The sequence below is a fragment of the Schistocerca americana genome, chromosome 3 (assembly GCF_021461395.2).
Source record: "Schistocerca americana isolate TAMUIC-IGC-003095 chromosome 3, iqSchAmer2.1, whole genome shotgun sequence".
In the NCBI taxonomy this organism is placed as follows: domain Eukaryota; kingdom Metazoa; phylum Arthropoda; class Insecta; order Orthoptera; family Acrididae; genus Schistocerca; species Schistocerca americana.
The window spans coordinates 243,981,800-243,995,759 of NC_060121.1; the positions used below are offsets into that span (position 1 = coordinate 243,981,800).

Consider the following 13,960-nt stretch of genomic DNA (forward strand, 5'->3'; position numbering starts at 1 on the left):
CTGCAGTAAGGGATGCCCACAGTGTACAATACCACAAGAAGACCGATATCTCACCATCAGTACCCGCAGACGGCCATGGAGTACTGCAGGTAGCCTTCCTCGGGATCTTACCTCAGCCACTGGAACAGTTGTTTCCAGACACACAGTCTACAGACGACTGAACAGACTTGGTTTATTCGCCCAGAGACCTGCAAGGTTAATTCCACTGACCGCTGGTCTCAGGAGAGCCCATAAAGCCTGGTGTCAAGAACTACATGGTCGTTGGAACAGTGGTCCCAGGTTATGTTCACAGACGAGTTCAGGTATAGTCTGAACAGTGATTCTCACCGGATTTTCATCTGGAGTGAACCAGGAACCAGATACCAACCCCTTAATGTCTTTGAAAGGAACCTGTATGGAGGTCGTGGTTTGATGGTGTGGGGTGGGATTATGATTGGTGCACATACACCCCTGCATGTCTTTGACAGAGGAACTGTAACAGGTCAGGTGTATTGGGACGTCATTTTGCACCAGTATGTCCGCCTTTTCAGGGGTGCAGTGGGTCCCACCCTCATTCTGATAGATGATAATGCACAGCCCCACCGAGCTGCCATCGTGAAGGAGTACTTTGAAACAGAAGATATCAGGCGAATGGAGTGGCCTGCCTGTTCTCCAGACCTAAAGCTCATCGAGCACGTCTGGGATGCTCTCGTTCGACGTATCGCTGCACATCTTCAAACCCCTGTGACATTGCAGAAGCTCCAACAGGCACTGGTGCAAGAATGGGAGGCTATACCCCAACAGCTTCTCGACCACCTGATCAAGAGTATGCCTACCCGTTGTGTGGCCTGTGTACGTGTGCATGGTGATCATAGCCCATATTGATGTCGGAGTACATGCACAGGAAACAGTGGTGTTTTGTAGCACATGTGTTTTGGGAGGGTTTTCTCAATTATCACCAATACTGTGGGCTTACAGATCTGTGTCGTCTGTGTTCCCTATGTGCCTATGCTATTAGCGCCAGTTTTGTGTAGTGCCACGTTGTATGGCACCACATTCAGCAATTTTCCTTAATTTATGAGCGTGAGTGGAGATCAATGTAGGACGCTGTCTGGTATACTTTGGTATATACATGTTCGAGAATTAAAAATGATTGGACATACTGCACAGTCATCTATCTATATTCGCAATCTTGTATATTATACTAGCAAAGTAATGGAGGGGTGGTTTAGCGATGACACAGAAATTGGGAAGCACGCTGCCACCTCATTGGTCAGTGCTGAAATATAGAAAAACTTGTAGAATTGCTAAAATTGTTTGCATTACCAACTGTGGTGCTTATTACAGTAAATCGACAGCGTCTCCTCCATCCCACCTGTCCACTGGTACGCTGTTGACTACCTTATGATAATAAACTGATATCACTTGTTTGAGATGGAGAGAGAGTCTTAGTGGGAGCAACACCCTCCTGGAATGGCCTGCACCAAAACAGTGATCGCGTACATGGCTGCAATACGACGGATCAGTCGAAACAGGGCCTGTAGACATCTAATAGCACGTCACTGAGAAAGAAGAGTTTAAATGAAGAGGTCATCAGTCACTATTGGACAGCTGTTTGGGAACACTCCTCAACGTCGCAAAACTCTACCAGTTTCCGTAAGTCACAATGTCTTCCACATTTTTTCTGTTAATAAGAAACACTGCCTCTGTCTTTTATTTCAATCATTCTGTGTGTATCATGGAAGTAGCAGCAACATAATTTACACCATGTGATGTTCAGCTTTCGGTGAGATCCAATGGATCGAGACATGCTAATGTTGGTTTAGTATCTGTCACAGATCGAGGTCTGTGACAGATGCTAAACCAACATTAGCATGTCTCAATCCATTGGATCTCATCAAAAGCTGAACATCACATGGTGTAAATTATGTTGCTGCTACTTCCGGTGGAAAAGACAAAATTATGGTGGTGTTTGTAGTTGTATTCATGCACTGCTTGGATTTGTTACAGCAGAAAAAAATGTATCAAGCAACAACAGAGGCACCCTGTCTTCCGATTGATAGTCTGTGGGATATGGTCCTCCTAAAGCACAAGTGACGATACTTTACACTGATCTGTGGAAACGACTTCAATCACGAGTCGCCTACTGCAATAAACAAATACCTGTATATTTAATAGGATTGCTACATATGGTCAATGCCGGCATGCAGACTGTACTTGTTTTCGATATATCAGAAGACAGGGACGCATTAATATGTTATCGAGTTCTCTAACGGATGACAGTAGCAGAGTTTTTATAACTCGTAGCTTTTCTCTGTTGGATGTTATGAAATAACAAGGTGGGAGAAAAATTTTAAGTGACAGACATGAATGCTCAGTGAGAGTCGCATATCTCTTTCGGACTGCAGTATCTGTATGTAGTTTGGAGATGTACCGCAATGCAGCAGCAAAATCCTCATCCTTCTTCCGTGCCCCGTATGATGTGCAGTCTTCCTCATTTTCCCAACAGGAAACACCACCATAATTGCACGTACTACCTTTTCTACTACCCCATGTTGCAGGGAAAAGCTTTGTTTGGCGCCGGCCTTACACACTGTACACAGTTGGCAGAGCTATCAAAACATGTTCCCATTTCCACCAAGTGGTCAAAACGCGGTCCTGTCGCATAAACTCAACTCGCCCTGTTTCTCCACAGGCTGCCGAAGGTCTCAGATATAGCACTTTCTGACTAATGCTCGGGTCTGACTTAAATTCGGACGATCACATGGACAAACCCGCAGAAAGGGTGGGGCAGCGTCTGAGGAGCAGTAAGCAAGACGCAGAGAGACTGTCTAAAAAACAGCACTGGAATTTTTGCTGTATGGGATCCTTAGCAGGTAGGTTCGGAAAAGGTGACTCGTTTGGGATTATGAGAGTGGCACGGATATGATTCACCAGTGGCTGTAACCATTAAAAGACGTCTTTACAGGATCCAACACAAGTATGTGGTTGAATAGATAGACTTGATTCCAAATTATAGACAGGATTTCTACCAGAAAGCGTAACACAATCAGCGAGTCTTGTGGGTGATTCTAGACCCAATACCGCTTTTTACGCAGGGTGACGGCAACATAGTCGCTAAGATCGTATGTTCAATAGCACGATCCTTACAATAGAAGGTTTAAAAAAAAAAAAAAAAAAAAAAAAAAAAAAAAAAAAAAAACCGCTGATTGGAGTGAAGTGAACAATGAGTCTAATGACAGCTCTAAAATCGACTATTCCTTAATAAGTTTGAAAACAGTTTTTCAAAATAATAATTAAGTGTAACACAAGGAAGTCATCAAAGTAATCACTACAGGTATTAAAGTACCTTCAAGATGGAAAAGGAAAATCTACAAATTACCCAGAACGAGTAAGAAAGCTGAAGTATTTTCATGTTATATACAGTATTGTAACATTTAAGAAAATGTTTCACACTAATTCATGAGTATGAATATCTTGCCATAAATTGGCAGATTAGATGATAATATCAAATCAATACAGAATGCAGTTAAAACAGACACAGGGAAATAAGCCTTGAATATGGGACTATTTCTACTAAAGAGAAAGGCCACATTAAAAAAGACATTTGATCTGCAGTGGATATTTTTAATAATTTCTTATCAGAAGCATATGAGAAAATCTGTTCAAGAAACTCAGAAGTGAAAGCAAAAATATACAACAAAGAATCAGTACAGAGGAGATTTAACAGAATGAGCATTTTTCACACATTCCCATCTGAAATAAACAAGATTATCATAATCTTCAAAACTAAAAGTTCTTAATGAGTTAGGAAATCTCCAATAAGATACTAAAAAGTTATGGTCCTGTAATTTCTTATGTGCCGAGCCACATGTGTAATAAACAGTTCAGTATATTTTGGTATACACTTTGAACCACATCATTGTTAGGTCTCTCGATAAGAAAGATGACTTCACTGATCGAGCCTCATATTTTACATCATTGTTCAAAATTAATCAGAAGATAGTGTATTCAAAGATTGTCACACCTGTCCAGTAATTGAATACTTACTCAGTCACAGTTTTGATTTCACAGAGCTACACTACAGATGGAAGCTGTTTAGGTCTTCACTGAGCACATAACAAAATTTGTAAACAATAAAACATCCTCGGTTGGGATCTTCAGTGATTTATCAAATGCATCTGTCATCCTAATATTCCGTTAGGTAAATAATATTTTTATTGGTTGCATGGTTCAGCACGCGCTTGGTTTCGTTGCTGTTTATGGAATGGGGTACAGAAAGTCAATCTAGGATAGATGAATGATACAGCGATGCGATATCGTCTTTATGAGGCAAAATCGCAATGAGAATCCACTGGATTTGAGCATGGTCCCATTACTGTTCTTCCTCTATGCTCACGATCTATCACTTTATTTGAATGAGGAGGCTGTCAAGCTGATCAGTGAAGCATCCACAGAGAAAACATTAAATGATGTTTTCATTAAAACTATTGATCGGTTTGTTATAGATAGAAAAGCTTCAAACTTTTAAGAAACCTGGTTTGTCTAGTTTTTTACTGTCAAAAATTTCCCACGTACATACAATGTAGCCCATTAAGTTAACTGTAGGCCTACCTATAACAAATAATAAACAGTGCATATAGTTCTAAGCTTTTGGGTGTGCACATTGATAAAACTGTAGATTGAAAAAAAACACATACTAGACATGCGAAAACACTTAGGTATGGTTGTTTTTGCCATAAAAGTAAGTAAAAACTGTGAGCACAGTAAATTTGCACATTTTTATTCACTGATGTCCTACAGTATAAAATCCATAGACAAAAATATTTATTGCATAAAGGAAAGTACTCCTATATATTTTCACTATTAATTAATGTATTCTCATTCTATTGGATGTACGCTATATTGTTAATTACTTGTATTCTTAATGTTGTATTCTTTCTATTCGCGGCTGCTAAACGATTAAGGTCTGGTAATAAACAGCGATAATATGAGGATGTCCATTCCATATAATTACTGTTAATTTATCCCATAAATTATTTGGCTGTCAGGCTCTTGGTGTATTTCGTTTGGATGTATATTATCTATATCTATTTGAATTCAGTAATGAGATATCGACTAAAGTTACATTTTATCGATATGCGGCATATGAAATTCTGTCGTCAGTAATATCGCAGGATCGATGTCGGTCGTCGGAAGTTGAAGTGTAACTGCATGACTTTTGAAGAGTTGTGTGGTTGTTACAACTTTGTTTTTTTAAAGTAGTGATTTTTTTTAACATGGCTGGACTAATCAAGTGCATTGCGACAAGGATTCTGCTCTCTAATTCTACGGTAAGTCTAGAAAAGAACAGCTAGGGTACAATGTCAGACACCGGTCTTCACGCATTTCTTCATTCATTTTATGATTACATGCCGATCATATGTTACGAAATTAGATTTTGTCACTGCGTTTTTATTTAATTCATGGTAGAAATACATAATCTAGACCAGGATCTTTAATTCTATCGCCCCAGAGATCACATTGCTACTTCCAGTGTGTGTTATTAACCACAATAGTATTTGACCATTTTTATTTCTCATGTTGAGCTGACGTAGACTTTCCTTCTATTCAGAACATTTGTAAGTTGAGTTCCTAACGACGATTAGATGTAGCATTAAGAACAAGTTGTACGACATTTTGTTGTATTTTAGTTCGAAAAACCACAAGGCAATAGTAAATTTTATCCTGAGGTCACTGTTACTGTCGTAGTTTGAGTCGGATAATCCTTTAACTTACCAATTGCAGATGTAACTTGACTGCAGTTTAATCGGTTAGATCAAATAATTCTAACTAATAAATTCCAATTTACACGAGTATTTGAGTGGTATATGTAATAAGGAACACAGAGCAGGTAACTTCAATCTCAAGTCACCTTTTCTTTACTTACAGCAGGAACGGAATGGATTTGCTTCTGCTAGAATAACACCAGAGTCGATACTAGTTCAGACAGAATATAGTAAGACAGAATAAAGAACCAGTTGATATGTGCTGAATTCTGTTGTAGTGAAGTGCAGTTATACCCGTATTCTGACACTTTCCTTTTTGTCCACAGAATAATCCTGTCATAGATAAACTACATTTTACTCCTTTTTTTTTTCTTTCAGAAATCAAATGTGATTTCTTCAGTGTTCAGCCGCAATATACAACTGGGTAAGTGTTTTGCTTTAATTTCTGAGTTGTGTATGTTTGAAGTTGTATTAAACAGATCTTGATGTCGCCAGTATGTAAATTAGCTGTTAGTGAGCTGTGTTCAGTGAATGCTTCGTTGCTGTTTTCAATAAAAACAGCAGCTGATAGTATAAGAGAAGCAGTGGTTATTTTTAATGTTTCAAAGTACCTGTTTTCTTTTAGTAAACATATGTAAATCAGTCAAGAAGGAACTCCCGTAAGTGTCAATTAGAGTAAGTTTGCAAGATCATCATGTTATTGGTTTACTTTACTGAAGGGGCTGGTAGCATGTGCCTATTTGTTCCTGGTTATGCATAATTTGACTTACGCTTTATCTCTGAAGGCTCTCATTTGTAAGGCTGCTTCTGGCATACCCTTGAATGGGTAACTGCTGTCTAGTGTGTGGTTGTTATAGAGGAAGAAATTCATCAGTAACTTCAAATGTTGATTTAGGAAGTATCATTCTATCGTAAATGACGTGACTCTCATGGAGGTGGCTGTAAAAGAAGCTTTCTTATGGGATAGTATGTTAAGAGAATAGTCTTATGTTATTGAAGCACCAAATGACACTGGAGGAACCACATACCAAGCCAGTGTAATTTTCCCGTTGGTCGTTCTCTAAGTTTAGGTTTTATCTCGAGCAGTAAATGCTAAATATTATTCTACTCATGTTTAATCAACTGTGGATGTGTCAGTTTGTGAATGTCTTCACTGAATAATGTGCTAAAGCTTCTGACATACATACTTGCAGTTATAGGCTTCAGATTCAGTACTGTTGCTTCTGAAAGAATATTTCCAAATATAACTCAGTTTGTGAATCTCAACTTGACAGTTCTGTCAGTTTTGATTAGAGTACAATCTTCATATATCTTCTGATGTCGATCACATATTTGCTCAGCTTTGGCTTTTATTCCTCGGCCAATGATACACAAATGCACAACCAGGTAATCTCTCTTGCGGAGTTAATACTGCGATTGCTGTCTCACCTTGAAGATATACGTCATTTCTTAGACATAGCTTGCATGTGAAAATAAACAATAAATTTGCACAGTAGTTGTGATATCCTATACAGGGTGTCCAAGGAGGAATGGTCAATACTCAGGTACATGACAGGAACGATTGATTGAAGCAAAAGATTCATATTGACGTACGCCCTATTCCAAGTGGTTTATTTTCTGTATTATTCAACACACAAAGGTTTACACATGTACACACATTCAACAGTTAGTAAACATTACAACATGTGTTTTCTAAAGTATCAATTGAAAAATGCATATTTTTAACACATTCACCTCTAAGCCTTACTGCACATCACATTACAGCTGTTGTAGAGTTCACAAGAAATTTTTGACCACCCCACTGTCAGTTGCTGCCTCTGCACATCCCCTAATGAAGGCAGCAGTGTCCATGTTGCAGCCAGGCAAATCATCTCATTTATTCACCTTTCGTTTGTACACCTCGTGCTTCATCCAACCCCAAAAACAAGAATCCAATGGCATAATGTGTGGCGATCTTCGTGGCCAGTAATTTGAACTACCATGACCAGTCCAGCAATTAGGGTAAGAGCATTTGAGATGTTCCCCCACATGTCTAGTAAAATGTGAAGGGTCTGTACCATGCGGGAAGTACGTTGCAGTTTGTGTGGCCAAAGGAATGTACTAAAGGTGATCAACAAACGAATTTTCCAAGAAATGCAAGTAATCTGTCCTGTCATTCACTCTTGTAAAATGACTGGACTGAACATATTACCCATCATGCAGCACCAAACACTGGTCTAAAACCAGATCTGGAAATTAGTTTCCACTGTAACATTTGTATTATCCTGAAGCCGTCAATGATTATTAGATGTGGATTCCATTTCGTGTAAGCACAGCTTCATCAGTGAAAGGTATTATTGGAAGTACATGACAATTGACATTTGGCTGGTGACAATTCTGTTTGTGTGGCATTGTTGCAAAGTTGAAGATTGTGGTTGAAATGCATACGCGAAATGCACAGGTAATGTTTTCCACAAAAGTATTGGTGGGAAATTAATATGGTGAGCATATCTTTTTGTGCTGGTAGTGGGACTGGTGCAACATTTCAACAATGTGTTGCTGTTCCAGTGCACTCTGTTGAACTGTATTTCAGAAGAAAAAATGGGGACTTTAAAGAATACCTTTTTCGTGCAGTTTGCTGAAAACTCTGGTAAACACACTATGATCAGGAATTCAATGCGATGGAAAGTGCCAGTGGTATTCTTCAACAGCAAGAGGAGCACTGCGATCGCAGGTGCCATAAACATACACTATATTTGCATAATCTTCATTGTTTTAGATATGTGGCATTTTAGCCAGTGCATGTACAAGCACAGTTAACCAAAGCTTCTCTTTGATACGCTCAATGTCTTGGACTACTGCACTCACAATACACCAAGGAGAACTATGCATTCCATAGATTAGTTTAATGGCAGAAATAACTCAAGTCAAAAGGTTGAAAGAATGAAGTATGTTGGGCTAGAATAAAACATGAGATGTTGGATGGGTAAAATGCATATGTGCATGCCACTAGCCAAAACAAGTGTATATTAAATGTGTCCTATCTTGGAAATCATTTGGAGTAGAGCATGCATCCATATGAAGTTTTTTTGCTTCAAACGAGTGTTCCTATCATATCTCTGAATATTGAATATTGACACCTCATGTAATAAATTATTATATTGTTTGTTAGTATCATTCATTGGAAAGGTAAATATAGGATTACGCATCAACTGGGACTTTTGTGGAAGGTTGCCAGATTTATTGAAATCCTTAACTTCAAAGCTATATTCCACTACCAGATCAGAGACATGTTCTCAGTCAGTTTTGTAAGAAAATGGTTTATGCTTCAGAGACTGGAAGCATGGACGCAAAAATGCAGGTTTCAAGTTTGCAATTGAAAAAACCAAGTGTGTTAATTTAATTTTATAAATCATAACTACAGTGAACCAGAGCTAGATTTTAATGGCAGCATTTTTCATTTAGATCAGTCAGCTAGGTTCCTTCATCTCATTTGAGAAAAGGCTCACCAGTAAACATCAGAGTATATCTGTGGTACAGTTTGGTATGTAGAAAAGTTCTGTAGACAATAGTTTTTAAAGCATTGTTCCAGTACTGTCTACACTAAAAGTGTAAAATTTATGGCTTGGCTTAAAGATTTTGCACATAGTGCACAATGTTGGCAGGCAAGTGGGATTTACTGAACAATTCCTATCCCTGGCCTATTTATTGAAATGGGTGAACCTTTACTATTTGATAGCAGCTGTTGTTGTGATGTGCAAGCACAACTACTGCTTGCTGCTTCACTTCTCAATGGTTACCCTGTTCGTGTCGAGTCCCATAGAACTTTGAATTCCCCCACTGGTGTAATTTACACCAGGCTGCTCGACGGTCTCACCAAGGCCGAAATCCAATCTTACCTCTCTGATCAGGGTGTCATTGCTGTCCATTGTGTAATGAAAAAGGTTGATTCCTCCTTAGTGCCCACCTGCACACTCTTTCTCACCTTTGTTGGAATGGTGCTTCTGTCCAAGCTCAAAGCAGGCTATGAAATTATCACAGTCCGGCCGTACAGTCCAAACCCAATGCACTGCTACTAGTGTCATCGTTTCAGCCACACTAGAAGGTCTTGTTGACACCCAGCCAAATGTGTCAGCTGTGGTAGGGATGTCGACGAGGCCAGTTTTCCACCTCCTTCTCCCCATTGCCCATTGTATCAACTGTAATGGCGGCCATGCTGTCTCCTCTTGGGATTGTCCCGTGTATCTTGATGAGCGGGCTGTTCAAGAGATCCAGGTAAAGGAAAAGGTGCCTCACCCAGTTGCTCGCAAGTTACTGGCTAGTCGCAAACCCTGCATTCTCCCATCTGGCACCTATAGTTCTGTTCTTGTTACCCCTCGCTCCATGAAGGACATGACCACGCAGACGTGCAGCCTCAAATTCAGCTCTGAGATTGTGAAATCACTCGGTGTCAAGGTAGCATAGCCATCCGTCCCATCCAACTTTGCAACAATGTGTCGAACTCTGGCCTCAAGGGGTGCAGCCACCACTACACAACCATTAGGCCAGGAAGGACAGAAGTAGTACTCCCGTTAAGACTTCCTCCGTCACTCCAGCCAAATACCACCCAAGTCTTCCTCTAACCGGAAGGGCTCGAAGAAGTCCACCAAAGCCAAATGGTATTCTCCTTTGCCAACTTGAAGACCCTCTTCGCTGGTGTCACCATGTGGCACCCTAGCCTGGCCGGCTTCTGTATCGCCGGTGTGCACCACCAACCATTTAATAGCGTTGGACTCCGCAGACCGACTGCACAAGGAAGCTGATGCTTCTGTGGACCCCCATGGAGAAGACTCCCTGCTTCTGTGTCCTGTAGTAATGACTACACCGGCTGTCACTCGACAGCTGCCGAGTTGACACCCCTACATCTCTTCCTCATCATGACTCTCCTCCAATGGAACATTTGCGGCCTTTGGTCTCACAAAGAGGATTTACAGCGGCTTTTAGCATTGCAGCATCCACTTGTACTTCACCTTCAGGAAACAAAATTACGCCCTCATGACTGCTTTGAGCTTTCACTTTACCTCCTGATTCGTTTTGACCTTCCCCCTGAGGTTGGCATTTCATCTCATAGGGGTGTCGTGCTGCTCATGCAGGGATGACATCCATAGTCAACCCATCTCTGTGACTAACTGTCTTCAAGATGTTGAAGTTCACCTTTTCCTTCCCCAGCTGACTTTTTTCCCTCTGTACCATTCATGTCCTTCCATCATTTGATGTCAGCAGGGCAGACTTCCTTCAGCTTATTGGGCAGCTACCTCCTCCATTTTTGGTACTCAGTGACTTTAATCCGCATAATTCCCTTTGGGGTTCTCCCAGGACCTGTCAGATAGGTGCCCTCTTCGCTGACCTTCTTAACCTACTTAACCTCTTCTGCCTTAACATTGGAGCACCCACTTTCCTTTCTGACTCCTCACACACCTATTTCCATTTGGACCTATCATTTTGCACTGCCCAGCTTCCCCATAGTCTTCAGTGGTCCATTCTTCCTGACACCTACTCGAGCAACCATTTCCTGTGTGCTCTTCATTTGCTGACTCCTGCCCCATCTGCATGCACGCCCAAATGGCAGCTTTACTCCTCCCCGGTGACCTTCGAAGAACAAGATTTTCCCATTTGTGATGACCAGGTGGACTATCTCACCAACATTATCCTTACTGCTGCAGAATGTTCCATTCCTCGCACTTCCTCTTTACCATGCCGTGTCCCTGTACTGTGGTGGACTGAGGCATGCAGCGATGCGATTAGCACACAGGGGTGTGCTCTCCGCGTATTTAACCATCATCCTACAGTGGCAAACTGCATTCGTTATAAACAGGTGCGTGCTAAGTGTCGTCATGTTCTTCGGGATAGCAAATGAGCTAACTATATTTCATTCACTAATTCTTTTAACAGTTCCACCCCTTCCTCTGTCGTGTGGGCGAACCTCCGGCGGCCCTAAGGGACCAAGATCCATTCCCCAATTTTCGGCCTCACACTAGCAGACAGCGTTATCGTAGATCCTATTGCTATCTCCAATACCTTAGGCCATCATTTAGTGGAAGCTATCAGCCTGTCTTCCTCCATCGGAAGTGAGTGGAGGCAGCTTGGGCGATACCCTTCTCTTTTCCGAATTGTGAATGCTACAATTCCGCCTTTATTATGAGAGAGCTCGATCATGCTCTCAGTTTATCCTGATGCTCCGCCCCAGGGCCGGACGCGATCCACATTCAGATGTTGCAGCACCTTTCTCTTGCGGGCAGAAGGCACATTTCCCAGATGCTGGCGTGAAGCCAGCATCATACCCTTACCTAAGCCCAGTAATGACAAAAACCTTCCTTCTAGCTACCGCCCCATCTCTCTTACCAGCTGTGTTTGCAGGGTGATGGAACACACGATTCATGCCATGCTGGTATGGTGGCTCGAATCTCAATTTGCTGACCAATACACAGTGTGGATTTCGAGCACGGTGTTTGGCAGTTGACCATCTCATTACTTTGTCCACTCATGGCATGAATGGTTTTCTGTGGAAATTCCAGACTGTGACCATGTTTTTCAAGTTGGAGAAGGCCTGTGACACCTGCTGAGAACTGGTAACCTCCGTACTCTTTCCACGTGGGGCTTCCGTGGCCGCCTGCCCTGTTTGCTTCATGCATTTTTAAAAAATAGTTTTCAGGGTGTGTTTGGGTTCTGCCTTGTCAGACACCTTTATACAGGAAAGCAGTGTGCCCCATGTTTCTGTCCTGTGTGTCATGCTCTTTGCTAGTGCCATTAACCCTGTTATGGCCTGTCTCCCACTGAGCATCTCTGGCTCCCTTGTTGTTGACGATTTTTCCATCTATTGCAGTTCTCCACGGACCTGTCCCACTGAGCGGTGTCTTCAGCGGCGTCTCGATCATCTTTACTCGTGGAGCATCAACAATGTCTTTCATTTTTCCACTGACAAAACCGTCTGTAAGAATTTGTAGTGACACAAGTGGTTTCTCCCATCATCATTACATCTTGGGCCTGTAGCCCTTCTGTTCATTGAAATTACGAAATTTCTGCGGCTCATGCTCAATAGGAAACACTCTTGGTCCTCCCAAGTCTCTTATCTGGTAGCCCGCTGTCCGTGGTTCCTCAGTGTCCTACATGTCTTCAATGGTATTGCCTGGGGTGCCGATTGAACCACCCTCCTCTGTTTGTACCAGTCCCTTGTCTGTTCGAATCTTGACTATGGGTGCTTTGTTTATGCGTCTGCACACCCATCCATCTTATGCCATCTCAACACTATACACTATCATGGCTTCCACTTGGCCATGGGCCTCTTTTACTCCAGCTCAGTTGAGAGTCCGTATGCTGAAGCTGCTGAACTACCACTGTCCTACCATCGTGACTTTATCCTCAGCAGATATGCATGCCGTTTGTCTGCCACATGTGACTACCCTTCTTATGTCTCCTCCTTTGATGATTCCTTAGATCATCAGTATGGGGCTCGTCCCTCTTCTCTGTTACCTCCTGGAGTCCTCTTTCAGCACTTGTTACAGTGGCTTAACTTCACACTACCTGCACTTTTCCCGGTGGGTGTGAACCCTTCACCACCTTGGCTTCGTGAAGCGGCCCATGTTAATCTTGGCTGTCATTTGCTTCCTAAGGACACTACTCCAGCCTTGCTCTATTGCCTTCAGTTTCAAACCTTTGCATGGAACTTCGTGAGTGTACCTTTATATACACTGATGGCTCTCAGACTGACCGTGGGGACAGGTGTGCCTTCATCATTGGCACCCGTGTCTTTCGATATCGGCTTCTGGCACACTCCTCAGTATTTGCAGTCGAGCTTTTTGCCTTGCATCAGGTCACGGAGTACATCTGGCGACACAGCCTTCCTACTTGTGTCCTCTGTTCAGACTCACTCAGCGCCCTCCAAAGTCTGTGCACTGTATACTGCTCATCCCTTGGTGCAGTGGGCCCAGGAAAACTGTCACTTGCTCACTCTTGGTGGAGTCAATGTCATGTTTCTGTGGGTTCCTGGTCATGTTGGTCTGCCAGGAAATGAGGCTGCTGATGCTGCTGCCAAATCTGCGTTCCTAGTACCTCAGCCTGCGAGTACCTATATTCCCTCCAATGATCTCTGTGTTCTGTCTGTCAGGATGTGGTGCCCCTTTGGTATCGCCAATGGTCCACCCTTCACAGGAATAAGCTCCGGCTTATTAAGCCTCTCTCAGCGGCTTGGACGACCT

At 42.1% G+C, this 13,960-nt stretch overlaps 1 protein-coding gene across 1 annotated transcript in view; it reads left to right on the forward strand.

Moving 5' to 3' along the window:
• Positions 1–5,148: 5,148 nt before the first annotated feature.
• LOC124605554 (peroxiredoxin-like) overlaps positions 5,149–13,960 on the forward strand; it is a 41,244-nt gene continuing 32,432 nt past the window's right edge. Inside the window, exons 1-2 of the mRNA XM_047137312.1 lie at positions 5,149–5,312; positions 6,126–6,171. Coding sequence (XP_046993268.1) covers positions 5,259–5,312; positions 6,126–6,171 — 100 coding nt within the window. The 5' untranslated portion in view covers positions 5,149–5,258. The remainder of the gene's footprint in view (positions 5,313–6,125; positions 6,172–13,960) is intronic.